Genomic DNA, 27,973 nt, shown 5'->3' on the forward strand with positions numbered 1-27,973 from the left:
AGCTGACGTTCAGCAGGGCAGGAATGAGGACGGGGAAAGAATGTTGGCAGGACAATTGACTGGTTCAGATGGAACTCCGACACGACCTTTGGCAAGAACTTAGGGTGAGTGCGGAGGACTACTCTGTTATGATGAAATTTGGTGTAAGGGGCCTGGGCTACCAGGGCCTGAAGCTCACTGACTCTACGAGCTGAAGTAACTGCCACCAAGAAAATGACCTTCCAGGTTAAGTACTTCAGATGGCAGGAATTCAGTGGCTCAAAAGGAGGTTTCATCAGCTGGGTGAGAACGACATTGAGATCCCATGACACTGTAGGAGGCTTGACAGGGGGCTTTGACAAAAGCAAACCTCTCATGAAGCGAACAACTAAAGGCTGTCCTGAGATCGGCTTACCTTCCACATGGTAATGGTATGCACTGATTGCGCTAAGGTGAACTCTTACAGAGTTGGTCTTGAGACCAGACTCAGACAAGTGCAGAAGGTATTCAAGCAGGGTCTGTGTAGGACAAGAGCGAGGAGCTAGGGCCTTGCTGTCACACCAGACCACAAACCTCCTCCACAGAAAGAAGTAACTCCTCTTAGTGGAATCTTTCCTGGAAGCAAGCAAGACGCGGGAGACACCCTCTGACAGACCCAAAGAGGCAAAGTCTACGCTCTCAACATCCAGGCCGTGAGAGCCAGGGACCGGAGGCTGGGATGCAGAAGAGCCCCTTCGTCCTGCGTGATGAGGGTCGGAAAACACTCCAATCTCCACGGTTCTTCGGAGGATAACTCCAGAAGAAGAGGGAACCAGATCTGACGCGGCCAAAAAGGAGCAATCAGAATCATGGTGCCTCGGTCTTGCTTGAGTTTCAACAAAGTCTTTCCCACCAGAGGAATGGGAGGATAAGCATACAGCAGGCCCTCCCCCCAATCCAGGAGGAAGGCATCCGATGCTAGTCTGCCGGGGGCCTGAAGCCTGGAACAGAACTGAGGGACTTTGTGGTTCACTGGAGATGCGAAGAGATCCACCAAGGGGGTGCCCCACGCTTGGAAGATCTGGCGCACCACTCTGGAGTTGAGCGACCACTCGTGAGGTTGCATAATCCGGCTCAGTCTGTCGGCCAGACTGTTGTTTACGCCTGCCAGATATGTGGCTTGGAGTACCATGCCGAGACGGCGAGCCCAAAGCCACATGCTGACGGCTTCCTGACACAGGGGGCGAGATCCGGTGCCCCCCTGCTTGTTGACATAGTACATGGCAACCTGGTTGTCTGTCTGAATTTGGATAATTTGATGGGACAGCCGATCTCTGAAAGCCTTCAGAGCGTTCCAGATCGCTCGCAACTCCAGGAGATTGATCTGTAGACCGCGTTCCTGGAGGGACCAGCTTCCTTGGGTGTGAAGCCCATCGACATGAGCTCCCCATCCCAGGAGAGACGCATCCGTTGTCAGCACTTTTTGTGGCTGAGGAATTTGGAAAGGACGTCCCAGAGTCAAATTGGACCAGATTGTCCACCAATACAGGGATTCGAGAAAACTCTTGGACAGGTGGATCACGTCTTCTAGACCCCCAGCAGCCTGATACCACTGGGAGGCTAGGGTCCATTGAGCAGATCTCATGTGAAGGCGGGCCATGGGAGTCACATGAACTGTGGAGGCCATGTGGCCCAGCAATCTCAACATCTGCCGAGCTGTGATCTGCTGGGACGCTCGCACCCGCGAGACGAGGGACAACAAGTTGTTGGCTCTCGCCTCTGGGAGATAGGCACGAGCCGTCCGAGAATCCAGCAGAGCTCCTATGAATTCGAGTTTCTGCACTGGGAGAAGATGGGACTTTGGGTAATTTATCACAAACCCCAGTAGCTCCAGGAGGCGAATAGTCATCTGCATGGACTGCAGGGCTCCTGCCTCGGATGTGTTCTTCACCAGCCAATCGTCGAGATATGGGAACACGTGCACCCCCAGCCTGCGAAGCGCCGCTGCTACCACAGCTAGGCACTTTGTGAACACCCTGGGCGCAGAGGCGAGCCCAAAGGGTAGCACACAGTACTGGAAGTGGCGTGTGCCCAACTGAAATCGCAGATACTGTCTGTGAGCTGGCAGTATCGGGATGTGTGTGTAGGCATCCTTCAAGTCCAGAGAGCATAGCCAATCGTTTTGCTGAATCATGGGGAGAAGGGTGCCCAGGGAAAGCATCCTGAACTTTTCTTTTACGAGATATTTGTTCAGGGCCCTTAGGTCTAGGATGGGACGCATCCCCCCTGTTTTCTTTTACACAAGGAAGTACCTGGAATAGAATCCCAGCCCTTCTTGCCCGGATGGCACGGGCAGGACCGCATTGGCGCTGAGAAGGGCGGAGAGTTCCTCTGCAAGTACCTGCTTGTGCTGGAAGCTGTAGGACTGAGCTCCCGGTGGACAATTTGGAGGTTTGGAGGCCAAATTGAGGGTGTATCCTTGCCGGACTATTTGCAGAACCCACTGATCGGAGGTTATGAGAGGCCACCTTTGGTGAAAAGCTTTCAACCTCCCTCCGACTGGCAGGTCGCCCGACACTGACACTTGGATGTCGGCTATGCTCTGCTGGAGCCAGTCAAAAGCTCGCCCCTTGCTTTTGCTGGGGAGCCGCGGGGCCTTGCTGAGGCGCACGCTGCTGACGAGAGCGAGCGCGCTGGGGCTTAGCCTGGGCCGCAGGCTGTCGGGAAGGAGGATTGTACCTACGCTTACCAGAAGTATAGGGAACAGTCTTCCTTCCCCCGAAAAATCGTCTACCTGTAGAGGTAGAAGCTGAAGGCTGCCGGCGGGAGAACTTGTCGAATGCGGTGTCCCGCTGGTGGAGAGACTCTACCACCTGCTCGACTTTTTCTCCAAAAATGTTGTCCGCACGGCAAGGCGAGTCCGCAATCCGCTGCTGGATTCTATTTTCCAGGTCGGCGGCACGCAGCCATGAGAGCCTGCGCATCACCACACCTTGAGCAGCGGCCCTGGACGCAACATCAAAAGTGTCATAAACTCCTCTGGCCAGGAATTTTCTGCACGCCTTCAGCTGCCTGACCACCTCCTGAAAAGGCTTGGCTTGCTCAGGGGGAAGAGCATCAACTAAGCCCGCCAACTGTCGCACATTATTCCGCATGTGTATGCTCGTGTAGAGCTGGTAAGACTGAATTTTGGCCACGAGCATAGAGGAATGGTAGGCCTTCCTCCCAAAGGAGTCTAAGCTTCTAGAGTCTTTGCCCGGGGGCGCCGAAGCATGCTCCCTAGAACTCTTAGCCTTCTTTAGGGCCAGATCCACAACTCCAGAGTCGTGAGGCAACTGAGTGCGCATCAGCTCTGGGTCCCCATGGATCCGGTACTGGGACTCGATCTTCTTGGGGATGTGGGGATTAGTTAAAGGCTTGGTCCAGTTCGCCAGCAATGTCTTTTTGAGGACATGGTGCAGGGGAACAGTGGACGCTTCCTTAGGTGGAGAAGGATAGTCCAGGAGCTCAAACATTTCAGCCCTGGGCTCGTCCTCCACAACCACCGGGAAGGGGATGGCCGTAGACATCTCCCGGACAAAGGAAGCAAAAGACAGACTCTCGGGAGGAGAAAGCTGCCTTTCAGGAGAGGGAGTGGGATCAGAAGGTAGACCCTCAGACTCCTCGTCAGAGAAATATCTGGGGTCTTCTTCTTCCTCCCACGAGGCCTCACCCTCGGTGTCAGACACAAGTTCACGGACCTGCGTCTGCAACTGTGCCCGGCTCGACTCCGTGGAGCCACGTCCACGATGGGGGCGTCGAGAGGTAGACTCCCTCGCCCGCATCGGCGAAGCTCCCTCCGCCGACGTAGTCGGGGAGCCCTCCTGGGAGGTGGCCGCAGTCGGCACCGCACGCGGTACCGACGTCGGGGACCTCACCCCGGGCGATGGGCCAGCCGGCGCCACGCTCGACGGTACCGGAGGCGCAAGCACCGCCGGTACCGGAGGGGTAGGGCGCAACAGCTCTCCCAGAATCTCTGGGAGAACGGCCCGGAGGCTCTCGTTCAGAGCGGCTGCAGAGAAAGGCATGGAAGCCGATGCAGGTGTCGATGTCAGAGTCTGTTCCGGGCGTGGAGGCTGTTCCGGGCTGTCCATAGTGGAGCGCATCGACACCTCTTGAACAGAGGGTGAGCGGTCCTCTCGGTGCCGATGCCTGCTGGGTGCCGACTCCCTCGGCGACCCAGAGCTCTCGGTGCCGACGCGGGGAGGGGACCGGTGTCGATGCTTCTTCGACTTCTTCCGAAGCATGTCACCGGAGCTCCCCGGCACCGACGAGGAGGACGTAGAATCCAGCCGTCGCTTCCTCGGGGCCAAGGCCGAAGGAGGTCGGTCTCGGGGGGGCTGTACCGCAGGAGCCCTCAGGGTAGGAGGAGACCCACCCGAGGGCTCACCGCCACCAGCAGGGGAATGGACAGCCCTCACCTGCACTCCACACGATGCACCACCGTCCGACGACATCAGGAGACGAGGTCCCGGTACCACCGACGTCGATGCAGCTATCCGATGTCTCGGCGCCGATGCAGAGGGCCGATGCCTCGATGCACTGGCAGCCAAGGAAGAAGGTCTGGACGCTGACGACGTCGATGCACACGATGACCCCGGTGCCGATGCCGACGAAGAGCCCGAGAACAAAACGTTCCACTGGGCCAATCTCGCTACTTGAGTCCGCCTTTGTAAGAGGGAACACAGACTACAGTTCTGGGGACGGTGCTCGGCCCCCAGACACTGAAGACACGAAGAGTGCCTATCAGTGAGCGAGATTACCCGGGCGCACTGGGTGCACTTCTTGAAGCCGCTGGAAGGCTTCGATGTCATGGGCGGAAAAATCACGCCGGCGAAGTCAAAATCCGAAATGACGAATTTGGAGCACCAAAACTTTAAGGGAGAAAAATCTCGACCGAGGCCGAAAAGAGGCCTACCCCGACAACGAAAGAAAACTTACCGGGGCAAAAACTGGAAATACGGGAAGAGGCAAACGAAACCCAAGAGGGTTTCCGGAGCACTTTCTGAACGAAAAGAAACTTTTCCGAAGAAAAAACACGTCGATTAAATAACGGACGCGCGAGGTCGACTCTCCGGGGCTCACCACGGCAAAAAACACAGCCGTACCGAGTGCGGACGAAAGAAGACTGGCCGGCTCGAGCCGGTTTCGGGCGGGAAGACGGCCGCGCATGCGCGGTGCGCGCGGGCGCGCGAGAGCTAGCAAAGGTCTTTGCTAGGAAGATTCCGATTGGAGGGGCTGCCGAGGACGTCACCCATCAGTGAGAACAAGCAGCCTGCTGTCCTCGGAGAATACGTATGTACCAGACTATCGCCGTTTGTGATCTGCGTTATTTCTGGACTTTAGGCCCTATTCTGTGCACCATTTCACACCAATACTGTAAACTCTCAGGAGCAAGGCCCGTTTTTCAGGGATACATTTGCTAAATATCTGATACAGTTCACTGTCATTTACGCGCTCTGGCAGGCCTACAAGATGTAGATTGCTGCACCAACTCCTGTCCCTCTGTTTTATCTTGCAAATCCAAGGTTTCCTTCTGCAGCTCAAGTTGATGTGCCATGCACGCTGCTATCTTCCTGCGCAGAGACCTGTTGTTGGACCTCCAATAATCTCCTACTTTGAGAATCAAACTTCTTATTCAACTCATCCACAGCTGACTGCAATTTATTCAATCTACCTACTAGTGCGGCTGACACAGAATGAGTGATTTCCTGAACCTAGTCCCCTGTAGGTATTGTGAACAATGCTGGTTCCTCCGCCATCTTCGTCGCATGGCTTTTTTGTCTTATGCTGAGATACCTTTGAGGTTCTTATAAGCCTACCTCACATCTTTAATCCAAAGTTAGGCAGGTATCTTTTCACAATCAACTCCCCTACTTAATCCATACCATTCACAAGTAATCTAATGGGGGGTAAATGTTAATTTTAGCTAGATTTTCTGAAGTCCCCTCTAGAGCTCCACTCTCCCACATCTTCTCAGGCAGGCTGCATCACGTGACCCCCCCCCCCCCTTATGTTTTTATATATTATGCAAAATTGCCCTGACCTATATGTTGGATTAGGTGGTATATCAAATCTGTAATAAACAAACATACCAAATAGTATGTACTGTAAATACACCCAGCACAAAAAATGAGTGCTAACAGAGCAGACTGTTCTGGATGCTTGCACACATGGATATACACTAGTATCATGTAGATCTGACTCTCTGATCCCCTCCCCATACACACTCCACAAAAACGCCTGATGATGGTGACCTAAATGGAATCCTCCCAGTCCCAGACTAATGAATCTCAACCTCAAAAATAACCCTGGTGGCCCAATGACCCTTCTTCCCAGTTCCCGACTCTCATGATTTCCCTGGTGGCTTGTGGGCCCCAACCCAACTCCACCAAAAATACCCTGTGGGTCCAAGTGGACTCCCCCCAATATGCCTCCTTGGAACCTCCCCAAATGCACCTTTAAAGTTGAGAGGCAGAAGCAATGCCCACTTGCTCCTGCACCACCATTTTGGAAAATGGTGGCACGTGATTTTACATGGTGCATTCCAGGACACACCATGCACATTCAGTTTGCCAAATAAGGCAACTATCTCACTGTGTATTTTCCAAGATGGCAGCATCCCCATGCTTTCCAAATTTAAACGCGCTTTGGGGGTGGGGGTTGTACTTGGGCCTCTGGAGTAGTTTTAGTGGGATAATGGAGGAGGTGGGGGCTTATGAGACCCTAGGGAAATCTCTGATGCAGGAGGTGGGGAGGGTCAGGGATCAGGGGTCACTGAGCCATCAGGAATGTTTTTATGTTTGGAAGAGAGGGACTTGAGGACCGAGGGCTGCCAGGGAAATACTTTGGGTGGAGAACTTGGGAATATTTTGTGAGGTCATTGGGGGGGGGGGGGGGGGGGGGAGGGGAGGATGTCAGGAGTGTTGGGGGTGCAGGATGGATCAAAGGACCTTGGCCACCAGTGATCTTTGGGGTTATCTGAGGTGAAGTGTGGTTCTGTGCTGCATCTTTTTGCTGGCCCTGAGCTGGCGCAAAGATGCAGTGTTAAGTAAAGAGTTTTACATCGGGAACAATTATTTATTCATATACTTTGCATGCCCACTGCACTATCCATTAGTGCAGTGGTTTTACTCAAGATTTTCACTCACTAACTAAAAGGTTTACTGCATTGGGGAGGAAGACTAGCATGGAAAATCTTGAGGAAACTGCTGCTCTAAAGCATGGTGCAATTTATTGCACTGGTCCCTACGAAAATAAAGAAACATTTAAAGTGTTGAAATTACTGTATAAACAAAATGTTTTCTTTTTAAGGGACTTCAAGGTGACATATAAAGGCATAAGTATTAACAGTAAAATGATCTTAACTAAACCAACATTAAAAATAAAATTAAAAATTCTGTTCATAAACTTTATTTTGTATTAAAGATGGTGCTAGAGGCACAAAAACAGAATGGTGTTCACAATTACTCTATCGTAACTGCATGACTTACCGGTGTGAGCTGATGGGAGCTCAATAACTGCTGCAATTGCTGGTGCTGTTGATGAACAAAAAGTTGTCTCTGTTGGTCTGACAGCAACCCTAATCCTGAAGTACTGCAAAATAACAGAGGTGGTTACAGTTTCTGTAGCCTGCAGGCATTTTATATAGCTAAAATCCAGGTAGAAATTTCATCATCTTCACTATAAAACAAAACAATGAAAAAGTAAGCTATTTACAGCTTTGTATAAGGTGCATATGCTCATTAATCCACTAAGAAAAATTACTCAAAACGTATCATCACTTTAAGCAATAACTTTGAGGTCCACCTGTCATGAGCACATAAGGCATGGGGAAGAAAAAGTTGTCTTATTCCATGTTACCTTGTGCTTCTCTTTAGTAAGGGCATGAGATTTCAGAAGTACTGGGGCTGATATTCAGACTGCGGGAGTTAGCCGGGTTGCCTCCTGTGGTTGGCATGAACCCGGAAATTCACTGCTGGGTCATATCCGGTGACCGGCATTGAATTTCCAGGGTTTTTTTTGGGCGATATGAATATAGCCGGATAAGCCGATATTCATCAGCTGACTGGTAAGTTATAATGGCCAAAGATAGACTTGCTATTTATGTGGGTCTATTTGGCCGTTAAACTTAGCTGTCAGCGAATGAATATTGGTGCTAACTGGCTATGCTGTGTGACATAGCTAATGACTGGGCTAGTTGCTATGCGTTAATTCAGCCGAGATAGCTGCTATTTCATGCAGAATATTAGCGCTTAGCCGGCTTTAGGCTATTTAACCGCCTAGGTGCCGTTCCTGGCCAGTAAATAATGCGCTGAATATTGAGCGGATTGCCACTTAAAAATGCATCAGAATTGATCTGCAATAGATAATATTTCAAATGAGCTTTAGTAGACATCATATTGTGTAGGACTGCCAACACAGGTACTAATACTATACAGTGGAATTTATGCACTCATATACACCGTAAAATAGAACCACATACACTGCAATTATTTGCACGTGTTCACCTAAAATTTGTTGGTATATTACTGTAAATCCTCAGAAACAAAAAGAGGAAGCAATTATATTTGTATGTGAATACTGGACATTAATCTCTTCACAAGCAACATATCTCTGCTTTTTATTAGTCTAAAGCTTCAATCTCCATTCTCTCTCCTGACAGGATCCCTCAACAGCAGCTTAAAACAGTGTAGAGGGGATGCTCCTGTTCTTTATACAACAGAACCTTCTTCATCCTTCAACACATCATTACCTGAGCTATACACCAGCACACAAAAGGTACATTACTAACTGGATCACTACAATATTACACTCTTTAGTCTTACTACCTTGAAAAAGAACCTATAGTTTAAGTGATCAAGATCTTGCATTGGGGGATCATAATGTGGTCACAAAGTTTGTATTCTTTCTCACCTACACCAAGCCTAACATTAACCGTTGCCACGTTAGGCTCGGCATAGGCGAGAATGAATACAAACTCTGTGACCACATTATGATCCCCCGAAGCATGTCATGTAGACCAAAACGCCCGGAACAGCAGTAGGCATCAGGAGCTTTTCCACGTTCACAGGGGCGTAGCCAGACAACAGATTTTGGGCGGGCCTAGGCAAGAAGTGGGTGAGCACTAAGTGCTCCCTCCCCCCCCAAACTACCACCCAAAAAATATCTCAGCTGGCGGGAAAATGCTTCTTTCCACCTTGGCAGTCTGCAGCAGGCATGCGCTGAAAACTGAGCATGCGCAGGTGCCAGTATCATGGAGAGTAGCATTTTCGTTACCATCAGGGGGAAGTCTTCAGTTGACGGAGCTTGGGATCCCCAACAGCTACAGCTAAACATGTACTACTGTTGGGTGGGCCTGACCCTAAGTGGGTGGGCCCAGGCCCACCCGTGGCTATGCCACTGCACTTTCAGCGCTGTATCCATGCAAGTGGTTTAAGCTAAGTGGTCATAATTTATAGCTTAATTTGTGAACTTATTTGAGTGACATTAATTTAATAAACGGAAAGGTATTTAATGGTGAAATATATATTTTTGAAGTTGAGTTAGTGCTTCACAGGCAAATGATTGATGATAGTCCAAGAGAGCTAGGATTTGGAATAGCTGTGCGCTGTAAGAGATCCAATAGCTCGTGTCCAATACTCTTCTGGTGCCTCTGGGCATGATTTATGCTACTGCAGAAGTCTACGCCTCTGATTCTTTTTGAGAAACCCAATTAGTAGCAACATTCCATTCTACTAACCCTGGGGCAAGCAGTGGCTTTCCTCATGCCCGTCTCAAAAACAGACTATGGACTTTTTCTCCAGGAACTTGTCCAAACCTTTTTTTAAACCCGGGTATGCTAAGCACTGTTATCACATCTTCTGGCAGCAAGTCCCAGATCTTAAGTGTTCTTTGAGTGTGAAAAAATATTTCCTTCTATTTGTTTTAAAAGTATTTCCATGTAATTTCATTGAGTGTCCCCTGGTCTTTGTAATTTTTGAAAGTCTGTTGGACTAACTTTCTTTCCAAGGAACTATTCAATTGCCAGACCTATAGTCACAGACATTATGGGTCTGAATAAAGAACTGACCCTTAGCTCATTATTTTTCCTATTTGTTTTACTTGAGAAAGCATGAAAGATTTTACCATCAAAATCTGTATCGGACTTGGAATCCATGGCATTCTTCATCAAAAGATAAAATGAAAAACACAATTGCCTACCCACTTACACAGGAAAAAATACATAGAAGTACTCCATGTCTGAGGCACTATGATGTTGACCACTGAGAAACCTGGGAACCTTTTTGTAGAACTATGACTCCATGACATCTAAAACTGGTGTGCTCCACCTTTTAAATACAAGTTCAAAAATCTTCTGGTTTCCGTCACTATTCTCCCAGCTTTTCTTGCAACATATATTACGGACACATTGAGAAGATTCTGCTGTAGCTGCAGAAATCTTCAAGGTCTCTGCCATCATACTGGGAATCTTATATTTCTCACTGCTTTCCAACATTGCTGTTATAACATTACCCCACCTCCACCTATGTCCATTTGTCCCTTCACATTCTGCTTTCCCTTTCCCCCTCCCCACCTTATATATCATATCTGTGTTCAAGTTACTGTGTAGTACGTGTGCAACTTCAGTCACTTGTGTTTTGTATTGGGTGTGTCTCTGTACAAGTTCGTGTTCCATTGAATGCATGTCTGTGTTTCCTGCTGAGAGTGGTGGCTGAGCTCTACATTGAATGGCTGATGTATACAAGAGGAGCTGAAACTACAGAGGGAGGCAGAGATCAGGCCCCACAGGTATACAGGACCAGGGTGGACTTTCTGGACATGACTGATGAACAATGTATAAGCCACTACCGCTTTAACAGAGAGACTATTGTACAGCTGAGTGAACAACTAGAGGAAGACTTGGAGCCCACCACTTGAGGGGTCATGTTCTTCTAGTCCATGTGCGAGTGACAACAGCGACTGTCACCTTTCAAAGACCTTGAGTAGCTGCAGCATGCATCAGCCAGCCATCTACCTCATGCATGATTAGCAACTTTCTTCAGGCCTTTTTATGAAAGGAATCCCTATATATCTGGTTCCCTATGCATGAGGCGGAACAGCAACAGACAATGATGGCCTTTTACCAGCTAGCCCAATTCCCCTCTGTCTTGGGTGCAATTGATTGCACCCATATGGCCCTCAGACCATCTGTACAAATTGAGTGAGAGTTCCAAAACCAGAGAGGCTATCATTCACTCAACCAGCTGGTGGTCTGCAATGCTCAAATGGAAATCATGGATGTGTGTATGAACTACTCAGGATCATTCCATGATCCCTATACCCTGTTGGGGTCTAGCATCCATGATGCTTTCCAGGGGAGATATATCCGAGGTAGCTGGTTATTTATTAGGTGAGAATCATGCAATAACCCCAACACCCTTTTAATTATTGACTACATATCTTCCTGTTCACCACAGGTGCATGGCCAGTGTGGGACCAGTGGTCTGGAGGATGACACAGAACACACTTGTGGAACCTGACACCTGACAACATATAACAAGATGCTTGTGTCTATTATCTATCATCATCTGATGTCTCATGTCCTCAGTGCAGGTGACTGTGGCTATCTGCTAAGGAGCTGCCTTATGACCCCAACAGTGAATCCCCAGAGGCCAGAGGAGCAACAATATAATAGGGCACAAGCTGTAATGCAGGCAGTGATTGAACAGGCGTTTGGACAGCTAAAGTCCCCATTTCAGATGTCTTGACCACTATGGGGGTGAGCTATTGTATAGGCCCTGTCCAAGGTCTGCAACATTTTCATTGCCTGCTGCAGAAGTTGGCGATAACCCGTCATATGCCAGAACCCCAGGAACAGGATGAAGAGTGATGAGGATGAACAGCAGGGCCCCCGAGATGATCTACAACCTCAAAGAGCAAGAAAGAGAGATCAGGAGTTCCGGGATCATCTCATCTAGATGCATTTTCTGTGACAATGGTGAGGTATTTCTTACTGACAAGCACATAGCTGTCAATGCCCCACCCCCATGCCCCCTCACCATTGTGCAGTATAGTCAACTAAGTGATACCAATTAACAAAGACTGACCATGTCTTCCCCTCCCATACTGCTGCTGCTAGCTTCTCCCACATGCCAGTGACCTCTTCCATGAGCATGACCTGCTATTCAATTCTCTGTTTTGCCAAAGCTCTAACAATCTCTCCCTCATGTCCTTCTAGTTCCTTCTCAGGGTGGGCAAGACCATCCTCATGCAGCTCTTCCTCCCCTGGTGGTGGCTCCTGCTCTCATGCCTGTGTCTCCGAGATATATATAGATAGATAGATATGTTATATTTCCTGCAAGTATGTGATTGTAGGAGGGCAAGAAAGGACCCACTTCTTTGTACTCATTCAAATAACAATAGAAGAGCACATCAGAGATAAGGTAGTGCAGGCCATAGATGACATGGGTTCACACCATTTCACTTTTCACAGTGCTCACGAAACCTGTGCAGTAGACTCAGAAATGAAAGATCAGATTGTGCTACCACAGGCATTAAGATGACAACTCAGGGCATCCATTTAAACAGCAACTGTAAAAATGCTATATTTTAGAAAAACAAAATAAAATGTTTAAATATCACAACTATTTACAGAAAACAAACATTAACCAAATAAAGTTGAGAGGGAGGGGGAAAAAGATTTAAACAACCTAAAAATGTGCAGATATATAATAGAAAAAAAGTTGCCAGAAGGGGAAAGGCTCACGGAGGATAGAGGGGAAGGACGGGAGATGAGGAAAGCCCCCCCCCCCCACCCAAAGAGCTCCTGGAGCTGCTTCAGGAGAGGGGGGAACACAGCTAAAGGTCGTTGGAGGGGTCTGGACCTAGCTGGTGAGCGTGAGCCAGGCTGGTCAGAGCCCTTTCCACGACCCTTAGTCACCGGTCAATGGCTTGAGCCTCACCTCAATCTTCTCCAATACAGGCGTAATTCCAGGGGCAGGTGCAGCTGTACCTGCCCCTGGAACTGGCAGAGCCTCAGCTCTCTGCATTGGAGAGGAGGATGTAAGAGGCAGGAGGCCACTGTCCTCTCCTGGAGAGCGGCCAAGCCCCTCCTGAGGCTGGTCCAGCTGCTCCTGGGTTGGCACTTGAGGTCCAAGGTGACTAAGTGGGGGAGGGGAAATGGACTATGCATGGCCAGCAGTAGTGTTCTCCTCCTCTCTCTCCTTTGCTTCCAGTTCTTCCTCCTCCTCATCTTTGGGGGATTCCTGCTCCTTCTCCTCCATCTCCTCTTCTTCTTCCTCCTCCTGCCTGTGGGGTGCTGGGGCTGGCCCTGCCGCAGCAGTGGGTCCAGGAGTTGCAGCAGTTGGTGGCTGATCTACAAAGGTGAGAAAGAGACATTGGTTACACTCTCATGCTCTCCATCAGCTGCACATTTGAACATAACATTTTTTAAGATGGGCATTGTATCTAGGGAGTTGACCACTGGGGGTAGAAAGCAACCTTTGACTATTGGTTATACATTGGCACCTAGAGGCTGCCATAGAAATGAGTGACAAATTAGGAAAGTCATTTGACACCAAAGAGGTTACTCACCTGCCTCAGCAAGCAGCTGGTTGCGCTCTACCTGGAGAAAGCCCAGTCGTGCTGCTACAGGTACTTCTCCCATTTTCTCAAGTCTTCCATCTGTAAAGAGAGGAGGATTGGGGAGGGTGAGGGACAGAATGGTTGAGTTCCAGGTACATGACAGACATGCTCCTGCCTCCACCTCCATCTTTAGTGCAGCAGGCCTCATGACATGCATAGAGACACACTACTCCTGAGGGAAGGAGGTGGCCAAGTACTTAGATCTCAAGACTTATCATGCTGGGGTGGTGAGACCAAATCTTGTTACTGGTCACTATACCCCAAAGGCTCCATACATGCCAAGAGGCATCCCCAAGCAGGGCAGGAAGTAGTCTTGCAATCAGAAAATCATGCAATGCCCCAAGGCCAGCCAACCATTACAATAATGACCATCACTTTTGCACAGTGCTTTGCATGCTTTTTAATACTTACATCCCTCTGGAAGGAGGCTTCAGTATTATATTCCTCAGTGAGTCTCTCCCAGGCCCTCCTATATCTTACATATGACCCTTCTGTGGCCTGGAAGGACAAAATAATGCCTCTCCTTGTGGAGGAACAATCTTGCTAAAAGGACAGTATCTGAATAACCAAAGTTTGGCTATCTCCTTCTTGTAGCCATTTTCCCAGTGTCCTTGCATGGATGGTGTCATGACATCAAGACATTGTAATGTGCCAACACCATATCAGCGTTGATACAGGACACAGAATTGTTTGGTGATTCTGCACAGAACATGGAACTCGGCAAGCATAATCTATAAATGACTGAGTTTTTTGGCAGACCATATGACACATAAGTATAACGCTAAATAGTACCGTGAAGAGAGATACTATAAAGGTATTGCGTTCTATATAGAATAACACTGTGTGCTTTTATAGTATTCCCTCATACCATACAGATGCCAAAACTAACAAGGAATGCTTTAGCTCATCCTATATTAGGCTATTTTTTTGTTGCGCCAAGTGCACTTTAGCGCTTAATGCAGTTTAGTAAGAAGACAACTTAGTGAGTTCAGTTTGTTAAGTGAATTGGTCACGTATTTTTATATGCTTTGGTTTTTAAGCTGTGCAGTTGTTATTCTGAGGTTTCATGAGATTTGAGAGCTGAGCCTTGAGATTCAGGTGTTTTCGTGAATTAAAAATATGACTTTAGTCATGTTTTCCCAGGAATGGTTATTATTGCAAATGTTCGTTCAAGGATGTATAAAATTATTTACTTAACGTTTTGTTGCTATTATGTTTTCATGTGAATGTGCTTTCTTTTTATCTCACCTTTAAGGTGATTCATGTAAAATATAAAGTCTGCTTCAAGTAAATGAAAAGCTCTCTAAGAATCCATAATATTTAACTCGTATCAAAATTTCACTCCTTTTTCCATACATCTTTTTTTTAGGTATTTTCCATGGTTTAGAATCCACTAAGGGATCCACAGTTAGATTAAAATTTCTTCCCTGTTAAATTATAAATCGCTATGTATTATCAGTTTTTTGGTTGAGAGGTGCCCAGCTCTCCCACCGGTTGCCTTCTCAGGTGCCGTGGAGGACTTGCAGCTCATCTGCATATCCTCGGAGCCTTCGCCAGAGTGACTCCCAGGTCCGATCCACTCGGGGCCTCTGCTCAAGGTGCACAGTGCTCCTACCAGGTGCTGTGGAGGACTTGCAGCGTTCTGCATATCCTCACAGCTGCATCCGGGGTGACTCCCAAATCCACCCCGACCTTCCCAGGGCCTTCGCCACAGTTACCCAGGGCTTTCGCTCCACCTACCCAGAGCTACCAGGTACTTCTTAGCCAGGATCAGGTGACCCTCAGGGGGAGGAATGCTGGCTTCGGCCTAACCCCTGGTAAGCCTTTTTTTGGTTGAGAGGTGCCCAGCTCTCCCACCGGTTGCCTTCTCAGGTGCCGTGGAGGACTTGCAGCTCATCTGCATATCCTCGGAGCCTTCGCCAGAGTGACTCCCAGGTCCGATCCACTTGGGGCCTCTGCTCAAGGTGCCGCGCGCCGTTGAAAGCTTTCCTTCTAATAAGTTCTGGGAGAAGAGGATATTTCTCTGGTAAGTGAACAAATTTTGCTTGTGCTTTCGGAACTTGAAGATTGGGGTTTAAAGGAGGAACTGTAAGTTAGTGATAGGCTGATATCCTTAATACTTTAGCAAGTTTTAAATTACGGAAAAACTCAAAAAACACTAAGATGGAGTCAGCAGTCCAGCAGCGAGAGGGGTGCTATCCAGTCTTTTGCATTGAGTGTCACATGTATGATTATCTCCCAATTGGTGAGGTGTCATATGTGTGTGCCCGATGCAAAGAGCTCCTAGCTCTCAGAGAACGTGTCCGTTCCCTTGAGGCTAGAGTAGCAGACTTGATGGAGCTGAGGGAGACAGAGAGGTACATAGAGGAGACCTACAGGGATGTTGTAGAGAAGTCCCACCTCCAGTCAGGTAGCCCCTGTGCTACCTTGGAGGAGGGAGGTCTCCTAGAAGGAGAGCATCACCCTGGTGAAGTAGGAAGTACTCCTGTAGCCAGGACCTGCCCACCAGGGGATGTATTATCCTTTCGCACCGAGGATATATCTCCAAATGTTGCCCGGGAGGGAAAGGTTAGGACAGCTGTTGTACTTGGTGATTCGATCATTAGGCATATAGATAGCTGGGTGGCTGGTGGACGTGAGGATCGCCTGGTGACTTGCCTGCCTGGTGCGAAGGTGGCGGATCTCACGTGTCACCTAGATAGGATTCTAGATAGTGCTGGGGAGGAGTCCGCTGTCTTGGTACATGTGGGTACCAATGACATAGGAAAATGTGGGAGAGAGGTTCTGGAAGCAAAATTTAGGCTCTTAGGTAGAAAGCTGAAATCCAGATCCTCCAGGGTAGCATTTTCTGAAATGCTACCTGTGCCACGCGCAGGGCCCAAGAGACAGGCAGAGCTCCAGAGTCTCAATGCGTGGATGAGACGATGGTGCAGGGAGGAGGGCTTTAGATTTGTTAGGAACTGGGCAACATTCTGGGGAAGGGGGAGCCTATTCCGAAAGGATGGGCTCCATCTTAACCAGAGTGGGACCAGGCTGCTGGCATCGGCGTTTAAGAAGGAGATAGAGCAGCTTTTAAACTAGAAATGGGGGGAAGGCCGACAGTCGCTCAAAAGAGCATGGTTCGGGATAAGGTATCTTTCAAAGATATCACCATAACAGGGAAGATAGAGTATCCTGATAGTGAGGTTGCAAAAGAGATTGTAGTAGATCGGGTATCTTTAAATAACAATAAAAATCAGACAAAAGATTGCCAATTAATACTGTCAAGTACTAAGCATGATGTACTTAGGAACAACAAACATAGTTTGAAATGTCTATATGCGAATGCCAGGAGCCTAAGAAATAAGATGGGGGAGTTAGAATATATTGCACTAAATGAAAAATTAGATATAATAGGCATCTCTGAGACCTGGTGGAAGGAGGATAACCAGTGGGACACTGTCATACCGGGGTACAAATTATATCGTAGTGATAGGGTGAATCGGATTGGTGGAGGGGTAGCATTGTATATTAACGAGAGCCTTGAATCAAATAGATTGAAAATTCTGCAGGAAGCAAAACACTCCTTGGAATCACTGTGGATTGAAATTCCATGTGCAAAGGGGAAAAGGATAGTGATAGGAGTGTACTACCGTCCGCCTGGCCAGGACGAACAGACGGATGCGGAAATGTTAAAGGAAATCAGGGACGCAAACAAACTGGGCAACACAATAATAGTGGGGGATTTCAATTACCCGCATATAGACTGGGGTAATGTAACATCTGTACACGCAAGGGACATAAGATTTCTTGATGAAATCAAGGACAGCTTCATGGAACAGCTAGTTCAGGAGCCGACAAGAGAAGGAAAAATACTAGACTTAGTCCTTAGTGGTGCTCATGATCTAGTGCAGGGGGTAACGATACGAGGGCCGCTTGATAACAGTGATCATAATATGATCGGTTTTGATATTGGCATTGAAGGAAGTGAAACTAGGAAATCAAGTACGCTAGCGTTTAACTATAGAAAAGGTGATTACGACAAAATGAGAAAAATGGTGAAAAAAAGACTGAAAGGAGCAGCTCGCAGAGTAAAAAACTTGCATCAGGCGTGGATGCTGTTTAAAAACACCATCCTGGAGGTTCAGGACAAATATATTCCACGTATTAGAAAAAAGGGAAAAAAGACTAAACGTCAGCCGGCGTGGCTAAACAGTAAGATAAAGGAAATCATTAGAGCCAAAAAACAATCCTTCAGAAAGTGGAGAAGAGAACCAACTGAAAGTAACAGGATAGATCATAAGGAATGCCAAGCCAAATGCAAAGCGGAGATAAGGAGGGCAAAAAAGGACTTTGAGAAGAAATTAGCGTTGGAAGCAAAAATACATAGTAAAAACTTTTTTAGATACATTAAAAGCAGGAAACCGGCCAAAGAGTCGGTTGGGCCGCTGGACGAAAATGGTGTTAAAGGGGCGATCAAGGAGGACAAAGCCGTAGCGGAGAAATTAAATGAATTCTTTGCTTCGGTCTTCACCGAGGAGGATTTGGGGGGGACACCGGTGCCGGAAAGAATATTTGAAGCGGGGGAGTCGGAGAAACTAAACAAATTCTCTGTAACCTTGGAGGATGTAATGGGTCAGTTCAGCAAGCTGAAGAGTAGTAAATCACCGGGACCTGATGGTATTCATCCCAGAGTATTAATAGAACTAAAAAATGAACTTGCGGAGCTACTGTTAGAAATATGCAATCTGTCCCTAAAATCGAGTGTAATACCGGAAGACTGGAGGGTAGCCAATGTTACTCCGATTTTTAAGAAAGGTTCCAGAGGAGATCCGGGAAATTATAGACCGGTGAGTCTGACGTCGGTGCCGGGCAAGATGGTGGAGGCTATTATTAAGAATAAAATTGCAGAGCATATACAAAAACATGGACTGATGAGACAAAGTCAGCACGGATTTAGTGAAGGGAAGTCTTGCCTCACCAATCTAATGCATTTTTTTGAGGGGGTAAGCAAACATGTGGACAATGGGGAGCCGGTTGATATTGTATATCTGGATTTTCAGAAGGCGTTTGACAAAGTGCCGCACGAAAGACTCCTGAAGAAATTGCAGAGTCATGGAATCGGAGGTAGGGTATTATTATGGATTAAGAACTGGTTGAAAGATAGGAAGCAGAGAGTAGGATTGCGTGGCCAGTATTCTCAGTGGAGGAGGGTAGTTAGTGGGGTCCCGCAGGGGTCTGTGCTGGGTCCGTTGCTTTTTAATGTATTTATAAATGACCTAGAGATGGGAATAACTAGTGAGGTAATTAAATTCGCCGATGACACAAAATTATTCAGGGTCGTCAAGTCGCAGGAGGAATGTGAACGATTACAGGAGGACCTTGCGAGACTGGGAGAATGGGCGTGCAAGTGGCAGATGAAGTTCAATGTTGACAAGTGCAAAGTGATGCATGTGGGTAAGAGGAACCCGAATTATAGCTACGTCTTGCAAGGTTCCGCGTTAGGAGTTACGGATCAAGAAAGGGATCTGGGTGTCGTCGTCGATGATACGCTGAAACCTTCTGCTCAGTGTGCTGCTGCGGCTAGGAAAGCAAATAGAATGTTGGGTGTTATTAGGAAGGGTATGGAGTCCAGGTGTGCGGATGTTATAATGCCGTTGTATCGCTCCATGGTGCGACCGCACCTGGAGTATTGTGTTCAGTACTGGTCTCCGTATCTCAAAAAAGATATAGTAGAATTGGAAAAGGTACAGCGAAGGGCGACGAAAATGATAATGGGGATGGGACGACTTTCCTATGAAGAGAGGCTGAGAAGGCTAGGGCTTTTCAGCTTGGAGAAGAGACGGCTGAGGGGAGATATGATAGAAGTGTATAAAATAATGAGTGGAATGGATCGGGTGGATGTGAAGCGACTGTTCACGCTATCCAAAAATAATAGGACTAGAGGGCATGAGTTGAAGCTACAGTGTGGTAAATTTAAAACGAATCGGAGAAAATTTTTCTTCACCCAACGTGTAATTAGACTCTGGAATTCGTTGCCGGAGAACGTGGTACGGGCGGTTAGCTTGACGGAGTTTAAAAAGGGGTTAGATAGATTCCTAAAGGACAAGTCCATAGACCGCTATTAAATGGACTTGGAAAAATTCCGCATTTTTAGGTATAACTTGTCTGGAATGTTTTTACGTTTGGGGAGCGTGCCAGGTGCCCTTGACCTGGATTGGCCACTGTCGGTGACAGGATGCTGGGCTAGATGGACCTTTGGTCTTTCCCAGTATGGCACTACTTATGTACTTATGTACTTATGTACTATTAAGAAGGAAAAAATGTTGATTACAGATATTAAGCGCATAAACATTGCATTACATTTTCTACTCAAGCAGCAGACCCATCATTATGATAATCCTTCCCTCAGGATCTAGTATTTATGTATATCAAAGGAAGTTTTTCATGCTTATTAATATTGCCACTCCTTTTTATCTAATGTATACAGAAAATGCCAATTTCATAAAAAATCTTTTTAATATCTCATATAAATAGAATTTAAGTGTATTTCTTGTAGAGAAGGAATGTAGGCTGTTTTCAGAATAGGGAATGAATATCATCTACATTTAAAGAGATTAATTTTATGCTGGGCATCCATTATTATTATTTCTTTTGTATTCATAACTGTTCAGACTGCCCAGCTGAGCCTCCTTTGAAATATGTCTGATATTTGTTGAAAAATATCTGAGTTGTAATATAAGTGTCTCATAGAAATGTCTGTTAGCAATGAACTTGGCATGTAGGTGTGTAGTCATTTCACCTTTATTTCTCATTATTACAAATCCTTTATCAGGCTTTCATGTTTCATTCACACTCTCGTCTTTTTCCATCCATGCTCGCCCTCTTCTCCATTATTGAAAATTCACAGTTCCAGAACTTTATCCCATATTTCATGTGCTCTTCACTGTAAAACTTTCAAAATAATGTGTCTCAATCAGGGGCGTAGCCATGGGTGGGCCTCAGCCACTTTCCCTCCAGGCCCGCCCAGCCAAAGTCCGCCCCACCCCGGGTGTCAGCAGGTGGGGGGGGGCTCCGCTGGCGCCGCAGTCCCCACCTGCCTACCAGCTCCATCGATGAGCAGACGACCTTCTTCTGCCACCCGGCATCCAACCTTAAAAAAACCCCGGTGAAACACCTCGCGTCTGCTCTGTTCTAAGTAAAGCGAGCAAATCGCCTCGTCGGCCCTTCCTTCACTGTGTCCCGCCCACTGATGTAACTTCCTATTTCCGCGAGGGCGGGATACAGTGAAGGAAGGGCTGACATGATGAGGCGATTTGCTCGCTTTACTTATAGCAGCGAAGAGCAGAGCAGATGCGAGGCGTTTCACCGGGGTTTTTTTTTTTAAGGCTGGATGCCGGGTGGCAGAAGAGGGTCGTCTGCTCGTCGAAGGAGCTGGTAGGCAGGTGGGGACTGGGTCTTGCAGGGGGGCTCAGATTGGAGAAGGGGTCTCGGTGGGGTGGGGCTCAGATGGGAGAAGAGGACTGGGTCTGGGTTCTGAGAAGGGGGCAGGAGGGAGAATGGGGCCATGCCTGGGGCAGATGGGAGAATGGGTCTGGGGCTGAAAAGGGGGGCCCAAATGCAAGGCATGTGGATGAAGGGAACTGGGGACTGAAAAGGGTGGTAGGTGGGATAAGGGGGCTAGTACTGGAACTGGGGGCTGAAAAGGGGCAGGGGCTGAATGTGCGGACTGGGGGCTGAAAAGGGGACAGGGAGAAGTGGCTGGGGCTGAAGCTCGGGACTGGTGGGAGAAAAGTGCTGGGGTTGAAACTGGGGACTGAAAAGGGGGCAGGGAGAAGTGGCTGGGGGCCGAAGCTCGGGACTGGTGGGATAGTGGGGATGAAACTGGGGGCTGAAAAGGAGGGGCAAGTGGGAGATGTGGGCTGGAACTAGGGGCAGGTGGGATAATGGGGCTGGAACTGGGGGCCGAAAAGAAGGGACATCGAGAGGGCGGGCAGACCCCAGATGGATGGGAGAGGGAGGGCAAATAGTGGATTGAAGGGGCAGAGAGAAAGGGCAGACAGTGGATGGATGGGACGGCAGAGAGGGCAGACACTGGATGGGAGAGAGAGAGAGAGAGAGAGAGAGAGAGAGAAGACAGATGCTGGATGGAAGGAAGACGGTGAAAAGACGATGAGGAAAGCAGAAACCAGAGACCAGGATAAAGTAGTATTGTAAATGGGGGGCAACTAAGAGGGTAAAAACTGTACAACAGGCATGGACGCTGTTTAAAAATATCATCCTGGAGGCCCAGGCCAAACATATTCCGTGAATTAGAAAAGAAAGACGGAAGTCCAAAAGACAGCCAGCGTGGTTGAAAAGTGAGGTGAAGGAAGCTATTAGGGCTAAAAGAAATGCCTTCAGAAAATGGAAGAAGGAACCGTCTGAAAATAACAAGAAGCAGCATAAGGAGTGTCAAAGCAAATGCAAGGCGCAGAAAAAGAAGGCCAAGAGGGATTACGAAAAAAAGATAGCATTAGAGGCAAAAAAAAAAACATAGCAAAATTTTTTTTCGGTATATTAAAAGCAGAAAGCCAGCAAAAGAATCGGTTGGGCCGCTGGATGACCGAGGGGTAAAAGGGGCGATCAAGGAACATAAAGACGTAGAGGAGAGATTGAATGAATTCTTTGCTTCGGTCTTCACCGAGGAAGATTTGGGTGGGATACCGGTGTCGGAAATGGTATTTCAAGCAGACGAGTCGGAGAAACTTACTGACTTCACGGTAAACCTGGAGGACGTAATGGGGCAGTTCAGCAAACTGAAGAGTAGCAAATCTCCTGGACCGGATGGTATTCATCCTAGAGTACTGATAGAACTGAAAAATTAGCTTGCGGAGCTACTGTTAGAGATATGCAATGATTTAGAGATGGGAGTAACTAGCAAGGTAATTAATTTTGCTGATGTCACAGTTATTCAAAGTGGTTAACTCGCGACAGGATTGTGAAAAATTACAGAAGGACCTTACGAGACTGGGAGACTGGGCGGCTAAATGGCAGATGACGTTTAATGTGAGCAAGTGCAAGGTGATGCATGTGGGGAAAAAGAACCCGAATTATAGCTACGTCATGCAAGGTTCCACTTTAGGAGTTACGGACCAAGAAAGGGATCTGGGTGTCGTTGTCGATAATACACTGAAACCTTCTGCTCAGTGTGCTGCTGTGGCTAGGAAAGCAAATAGAATGTTGGGTATTATTAGGAATGGTATGGAAAACAGGTGTGAGGATGTTATAATGCCGTTATATCGCTCCATGGTGCGACCGCACCTTGAGTATTGTGTTCAATTCTGGTCGCCGCATCTCAAGAAAGATATAGTAGAATTGGAAAAGGTGCAGCGAAGGCGACTAAAATGATAGCGGGGATGGGACGACTTCCCTATGAAGAAAGACTAAGGAGGCTAGGGCTTTTCAGCTTGGAGAAGAGACGGTTGAGGGGAGACATGGTAGAGGTATATAAAATAATGAGTGGAGTGGAACAGGTGGATGTGAAGCATCTGTTCACGCTTTCCAAAAATACTAGGACTAGGGGCATGCGATGAAACTACAGTGTAATAAATTTAAAACAAATCGGAGAGTTTTTCTTCACCCAACGCATAATTAAACTCTGGAATTCGTTGCCGGAGAACGTGATGGGCAGTTAGCTTAGCAGAGTTTAAAAAGGGGTTAGACGGTTTCCTAAAGAACAAGTCCAAAAACCACTACTAAATGGACTTGGGAAAAATCCACAATTCCAGGAACAACATGTATAGAATGTTTGTACGTTTGGGAAGCTCGCCAGGGGCCCTTGGCCTGGATTTGCTGCTGTCGTGGACAGGATGCTGGGCTCGATGGATCCTTGTTCTTTTCCCAGTGTGGCATTACTTATGTACTTATGTATTAATAAATGTTTATAAATAGAACATGTATATAAGATAATCTTTTTATTGGACTAATTTTAATACATTTTGACTAACTTTCGGAGAACAAAACCCCCTTCCTCAGGTCAGGATAGGATACTGTAACAGCACTGTACTGTATTGACCCGAGGACGGCGGTTTTGGCCTCTGAAAGCTAAATGTATTAGTCCAATAAAATGGTATTATTTTCTATATTTGTTGTATTTCTATTTGTGAATTTGTAAAGTGGTGATTGGTATTTGTTAAGTTTTTTTTTTCAAATTTACATCTGCTGTCTTTATATTTTGCACAGTACTAGGGGACATTTTCTGTTTCTGTGGTGTTGCATTGTATGCAGAGTCTGGCATCTTGGGGGTTCAGTTTAATTTTTGTCTAAATAAAAAGTTTAAGATTACTTATTCTGTGTTTGTGAAAAAGACATGGCTTTCAGTTGGCATTGACTGTGCAGGATCGATGATCTGTACTATTCTGTCTGGTTTCATTTTACAACTAGTAAAAAAGGCCCGTTTCTGACACAAATGAAACGGGCGCTAGCAAGGTTTTCCTTGGAGTGTGTATGTTTGGGAGAGTATGTGAGAGTGACTGTTTGAGAGTCAGAGTGAAAGTGTGAGTGTGTGAGAGAGAGAGTGAGTCTGGGTGTGAGTGTGTTTGTGAGAGAGTGTGTGTGAGAATGAGAGTGTGTGTATGTGAGACACAGTGTGAGAGAGAGTGTGTGTGTGTGGGCAAGAGAGAGAGTGTGTGTGAGACACAGATTCTCTGTGAGAGTGAGTGTATGACACCAAGCGAGTGTGTGAGTGACTGTGTGGCACATAGAGAGTGAATGTGATACTGTGTGAGACAGAGTGTGTGAGAGTGAGAGTCAGAAAGACATTGTATATGAGAGAGAGAGTGTGAGCCGTGCCCTCCCAATCCATGGCCATCTGTCCCCTGCCCCCTCCATTCATCCTTTTCCAGCAATTCCCCTCTGTCCCTGAGCCCTGCCCTTCCAATCCATGGCCATCAATGTTTGTCTGTCACCTGCCCCCTCCATTCATCCCTATCCAGCATTTCCCCTCTCTGCCTGAGGCCTGCCCTGCAATCCATATCCATCCATGGCCATCTGTCCCCTCCATTCATCCCTATGCAGCAATTCCCCTCTCCCTGAGTCCTGCCCTTCCAATCCATGCCCATCCATGCTCCTCTGTCACCTGGCCCCTCCATTTTTCCCTATCCAGCATTTCCCCTCTCTGCCTGAGGCCTGCTCTGCAATCCGTATCCATCCATGCCCATCTGTCCCCTCCATTCATCCCTATCCAGCAATTCCCCTCTCCCTGAGTCCTGCCCTTCCAATCCATGGCCATCCATGCTCATCTGTCACCTGGCCCCTCCATTTTTCCCTATCCAGCATTTCCCCTCTCTGCCTGAGGCCTGCTCTGCAATCCATATCCATCCATGCCCATCTGTCCCCTCCATTCATCCCTATCCAGCAATTCCCCTCTCCCTGAGTCCTGCCCTTCCAATCCATGCCCATCCATGCTCCTCTGTCACCTGGCCCCTCCATTTTTCCCTATCCAGCATTTCCCCTCTCTGCCTGAGGCCTGCTCTGCAATCCATATGCATCCATGCCCATCTGTCCCCTCCATTCATCCCTATCCAGCAATTCCCCTCTCCCTGAGTCCTGCCCTTCCAATCCATGCCCATCCATGCTCCTCTGTCACCTGGCCCCTCCATTTTTCCCTATCCAGCATTTGCCCTCTCTGCCTGAGGCCTGCTCTGCAATCCATATCCATCCATGCCCATCTGTCCCCTCCATTCATCCCTATCCAGCAATTCCCCTCTCCCTGAGTCCTGCCCTTCCAATCCATGCCCATCCATGCTCATCTGTCACCTGGCCCCTCCATTTTTCCCTATCCAGCAATTTCCCTCTCTCCCTGAGTCCTGCCCTCCCAATCCATGCCCATCCATGCTCCTCTGTCCCCTGCCCCCTCCATTCATCCATTTCCAGTAATTCCCCTCTCTCCCTGTGCCCTGCCCTCCTAATCCATACCCATCCATGCTCCTCTGTCCCCTGCCGCCTCCATTCATCCTTTTCCAGCAAGTCCCCTCTCGCCCTTCCATGACCCCCCCCCCTCGCATCCATGCTACTCTCTCTCCCATGTCCCAGCCTGGCCCGCCCTCTTCTCCCCCCCCCCTTCGCATCCATGCCTCGCATCCATGACCCCCCCCTTCGCATCCATGCATTCCTTTTTTTTTTTTATTTTTTAACTTTACCTCCGTGGCGGTTCGTGCAGCGAAGCGTCAGGGAAGGAGGCGGCGGTCCCGACGTCTAGCTTTCCCTTCGCTGTGTTCCGCCTTGTTTTGAAGGCGGAACACAGCGAAGGGAAGGGTAGACATCGGGAGCGCCGCCTCCTTCCCTGACGCTTCGCTTCCGGATTTGTTTGTTTAGACGCGAGGGCGGGGCAGAGACGGCTGGATGGCTTCACACCACGAACACCACGAACGCCACGAACCCTACAGCCAGGGACTCAGGGAGTGACGTCAGATGGCTTCAGAACGTTGTCCTCATTAGAACGCTCACGGTGCGTTTTATTATATTAGATAGGTGAATTGATGTTCTAATGCTTACTTTCCTTTTCCTTGTGTGTCTTGTAGAAATTACTGCTTATGCTATGCTAGAATTTCTCTATAGGTCCTGAGTGTTTTGTATTCTCGGTATGCCTAGTACTGGATTTTGGAGGGGGGGGGGGGGGTGTTAAAAAATGACCAGCCCCGGGTGTCAACTACCCTAGGTACACCACTGCTTTGATCGCTGTTGCTGCCTTTTCTCCCATGCCTGATGCCAAACTATGGGGAAGGGCAGGGTTGATGCCGGGCTACAGTTCCAGGCTGGAGATTTTGGGACAGTCCTGCATTTCTGACCACCCCATTGTTATGGGACTTGCAGCACTGATTTCCATGGCCAGAATCAGGCACTGCAAATCCCACACTGATTTGGGTTATAAAGTTTAAATCAGGACTGCACAAAATCTCAAGCCTGTAACTGGGTAATTTGCCATCTCTGTGATTTCTAATTTTTTTGTGTTTTATTCTGCAATTTGTAATGGGTGGTCTGTGTTCTGCATGTGACTAATGTAAAAGATTGTGTGTGCATGTAGTTCGTGTGGGGATCTATATGAGTCTGACTTCTCTGGCTTTTTAAATGGGAATGTCAGTTTCAGAATTTACCTGTTTTATAAACACGGCTTAATCAGGCATTTGCATTTGTTACAAAGCAAAGTTTGAAGGATATGTGCCATTGACATGTTTGCCTTATAGAAGTCATATTTGGTCAAGTTTAAGATATGGGATAAAATCACTATATTTAAATGGTGTTCCATGAACCAGGTATGTGGTTTGTGCTAATGCAGTTGAGCTGTTGCACAGACTGTTTACTTAGAAATCCATCATCAAGTGCACTCTAAGGCATTATTTAGGAGTATCCCAAGAAACACTACTCATACCTAGTGCCCACCCATATTAGCTCTGGGCCCACCCAAAATGTCAGGTCTGGCTACGCCACTGGTCTCAATCTGCTTATTTTGTCACTCAAAACTAATCTCCAGGCATAGTTTATGTTTATTTCACATGATTAGCTTTGTCTAGTTTTATGGTCTAGGTTGTTAACAGTTTCTCATTCAAAGATCCAGGTGCCTTTCCATTTGGTTGATTCTCTTCTGCTCTAGTTTTCTCATTCAGCTTCCAATGAATAATTTAATGTATTGCATATGATATTTGCTCCTCCTACAATGTAGGGAAGATCTAAATCCATTACTGAGTTAGTAGTATTGACTTTCCCAAAGATGATTCCCCCCAACTGACACTATAACAGAATTAATGGATATTAAAAGCACTAGTGTATGTTGCCTCTCAATGTCCCATGTTTTTCGTAAGTTATCACAATATGGTTTTGACCAGGTCATGCCATTCATAAGCAAATAAAGTCCTTAGGTTTGGTATATTATTTCATTAATATTTTTTGTTGTGATTTATATTCAAGTATTTGGTGTTCTATGTTGTGCTGTTGTTGAAGTATACACACCTACCTGATGTCATAATGTTGGTAAAATTGTTATCTGCTTTAGGAAATAATTTCTGGAAGGTCAATGCAATTACTGTACATAGCCATATTGAAAGATCAGACAATTTATTGCAGTCATACAAATTGTAATTTAATATTCATATTTGTAGATTACTTTGCCGAGGCTGCCTTTGATTCATACGCACATAATCTGCTAAGCTTTTGTGATGTGGTCCAGAGGCCCTGTACATTTTCATTCTCATGCTTTAAGGAAGTAATTTTTTTCTTTTTTGGCATTTTTTACATGCAAATCAAGTTTTACACATAAAATGTCTCTTATAAAATTGGCATTGCCAAATACATGTATGTATGTGTGTGTGCTGACAAGAAAGTGCATATTTAT

The 27,973-nt window shown here is 47.3% G+C and overlaps 1 protein-coding gene across 1 annotated transcript in view; it reads right to left on the bottom strand.

The window, feature by feature from the left end:
• The window catches only part of MLLT10 (MLLT10 histone lysine methyltransferase DOT1L cofactor), a 763,568-nt gene that overhangs the window by 49,337 nt on the left and 686,258 nt on the right, over positions 1–27,973 (bottom strand). The window contains exon 18 of the mRNA XM_030199437.1: positions 7,491–7,593. Within this exon, the coding sequence (XP_030055297.1) occupies positions 7,491–7,593 (103 nt within the window). The remainder of the gene's footprint in view (positions 1–7,490; positions 7,594–27,973) is intronic.

The sequence above is a fragment of the Microcaecilia unicolor genome, chromosome 1 (genome assembly GCF_901765095.1).
Source record: "Microcaecilia unicolor chromosome 1, aMicUni1.1, whole genome shotgun sequence".
Lineage (NCBI taxonomy): Eukaryota > Metazoa > Chordata > Amphibia > Gymnophiona > Siphonopidae > Microcaecilia > Microcaecilia unicolor.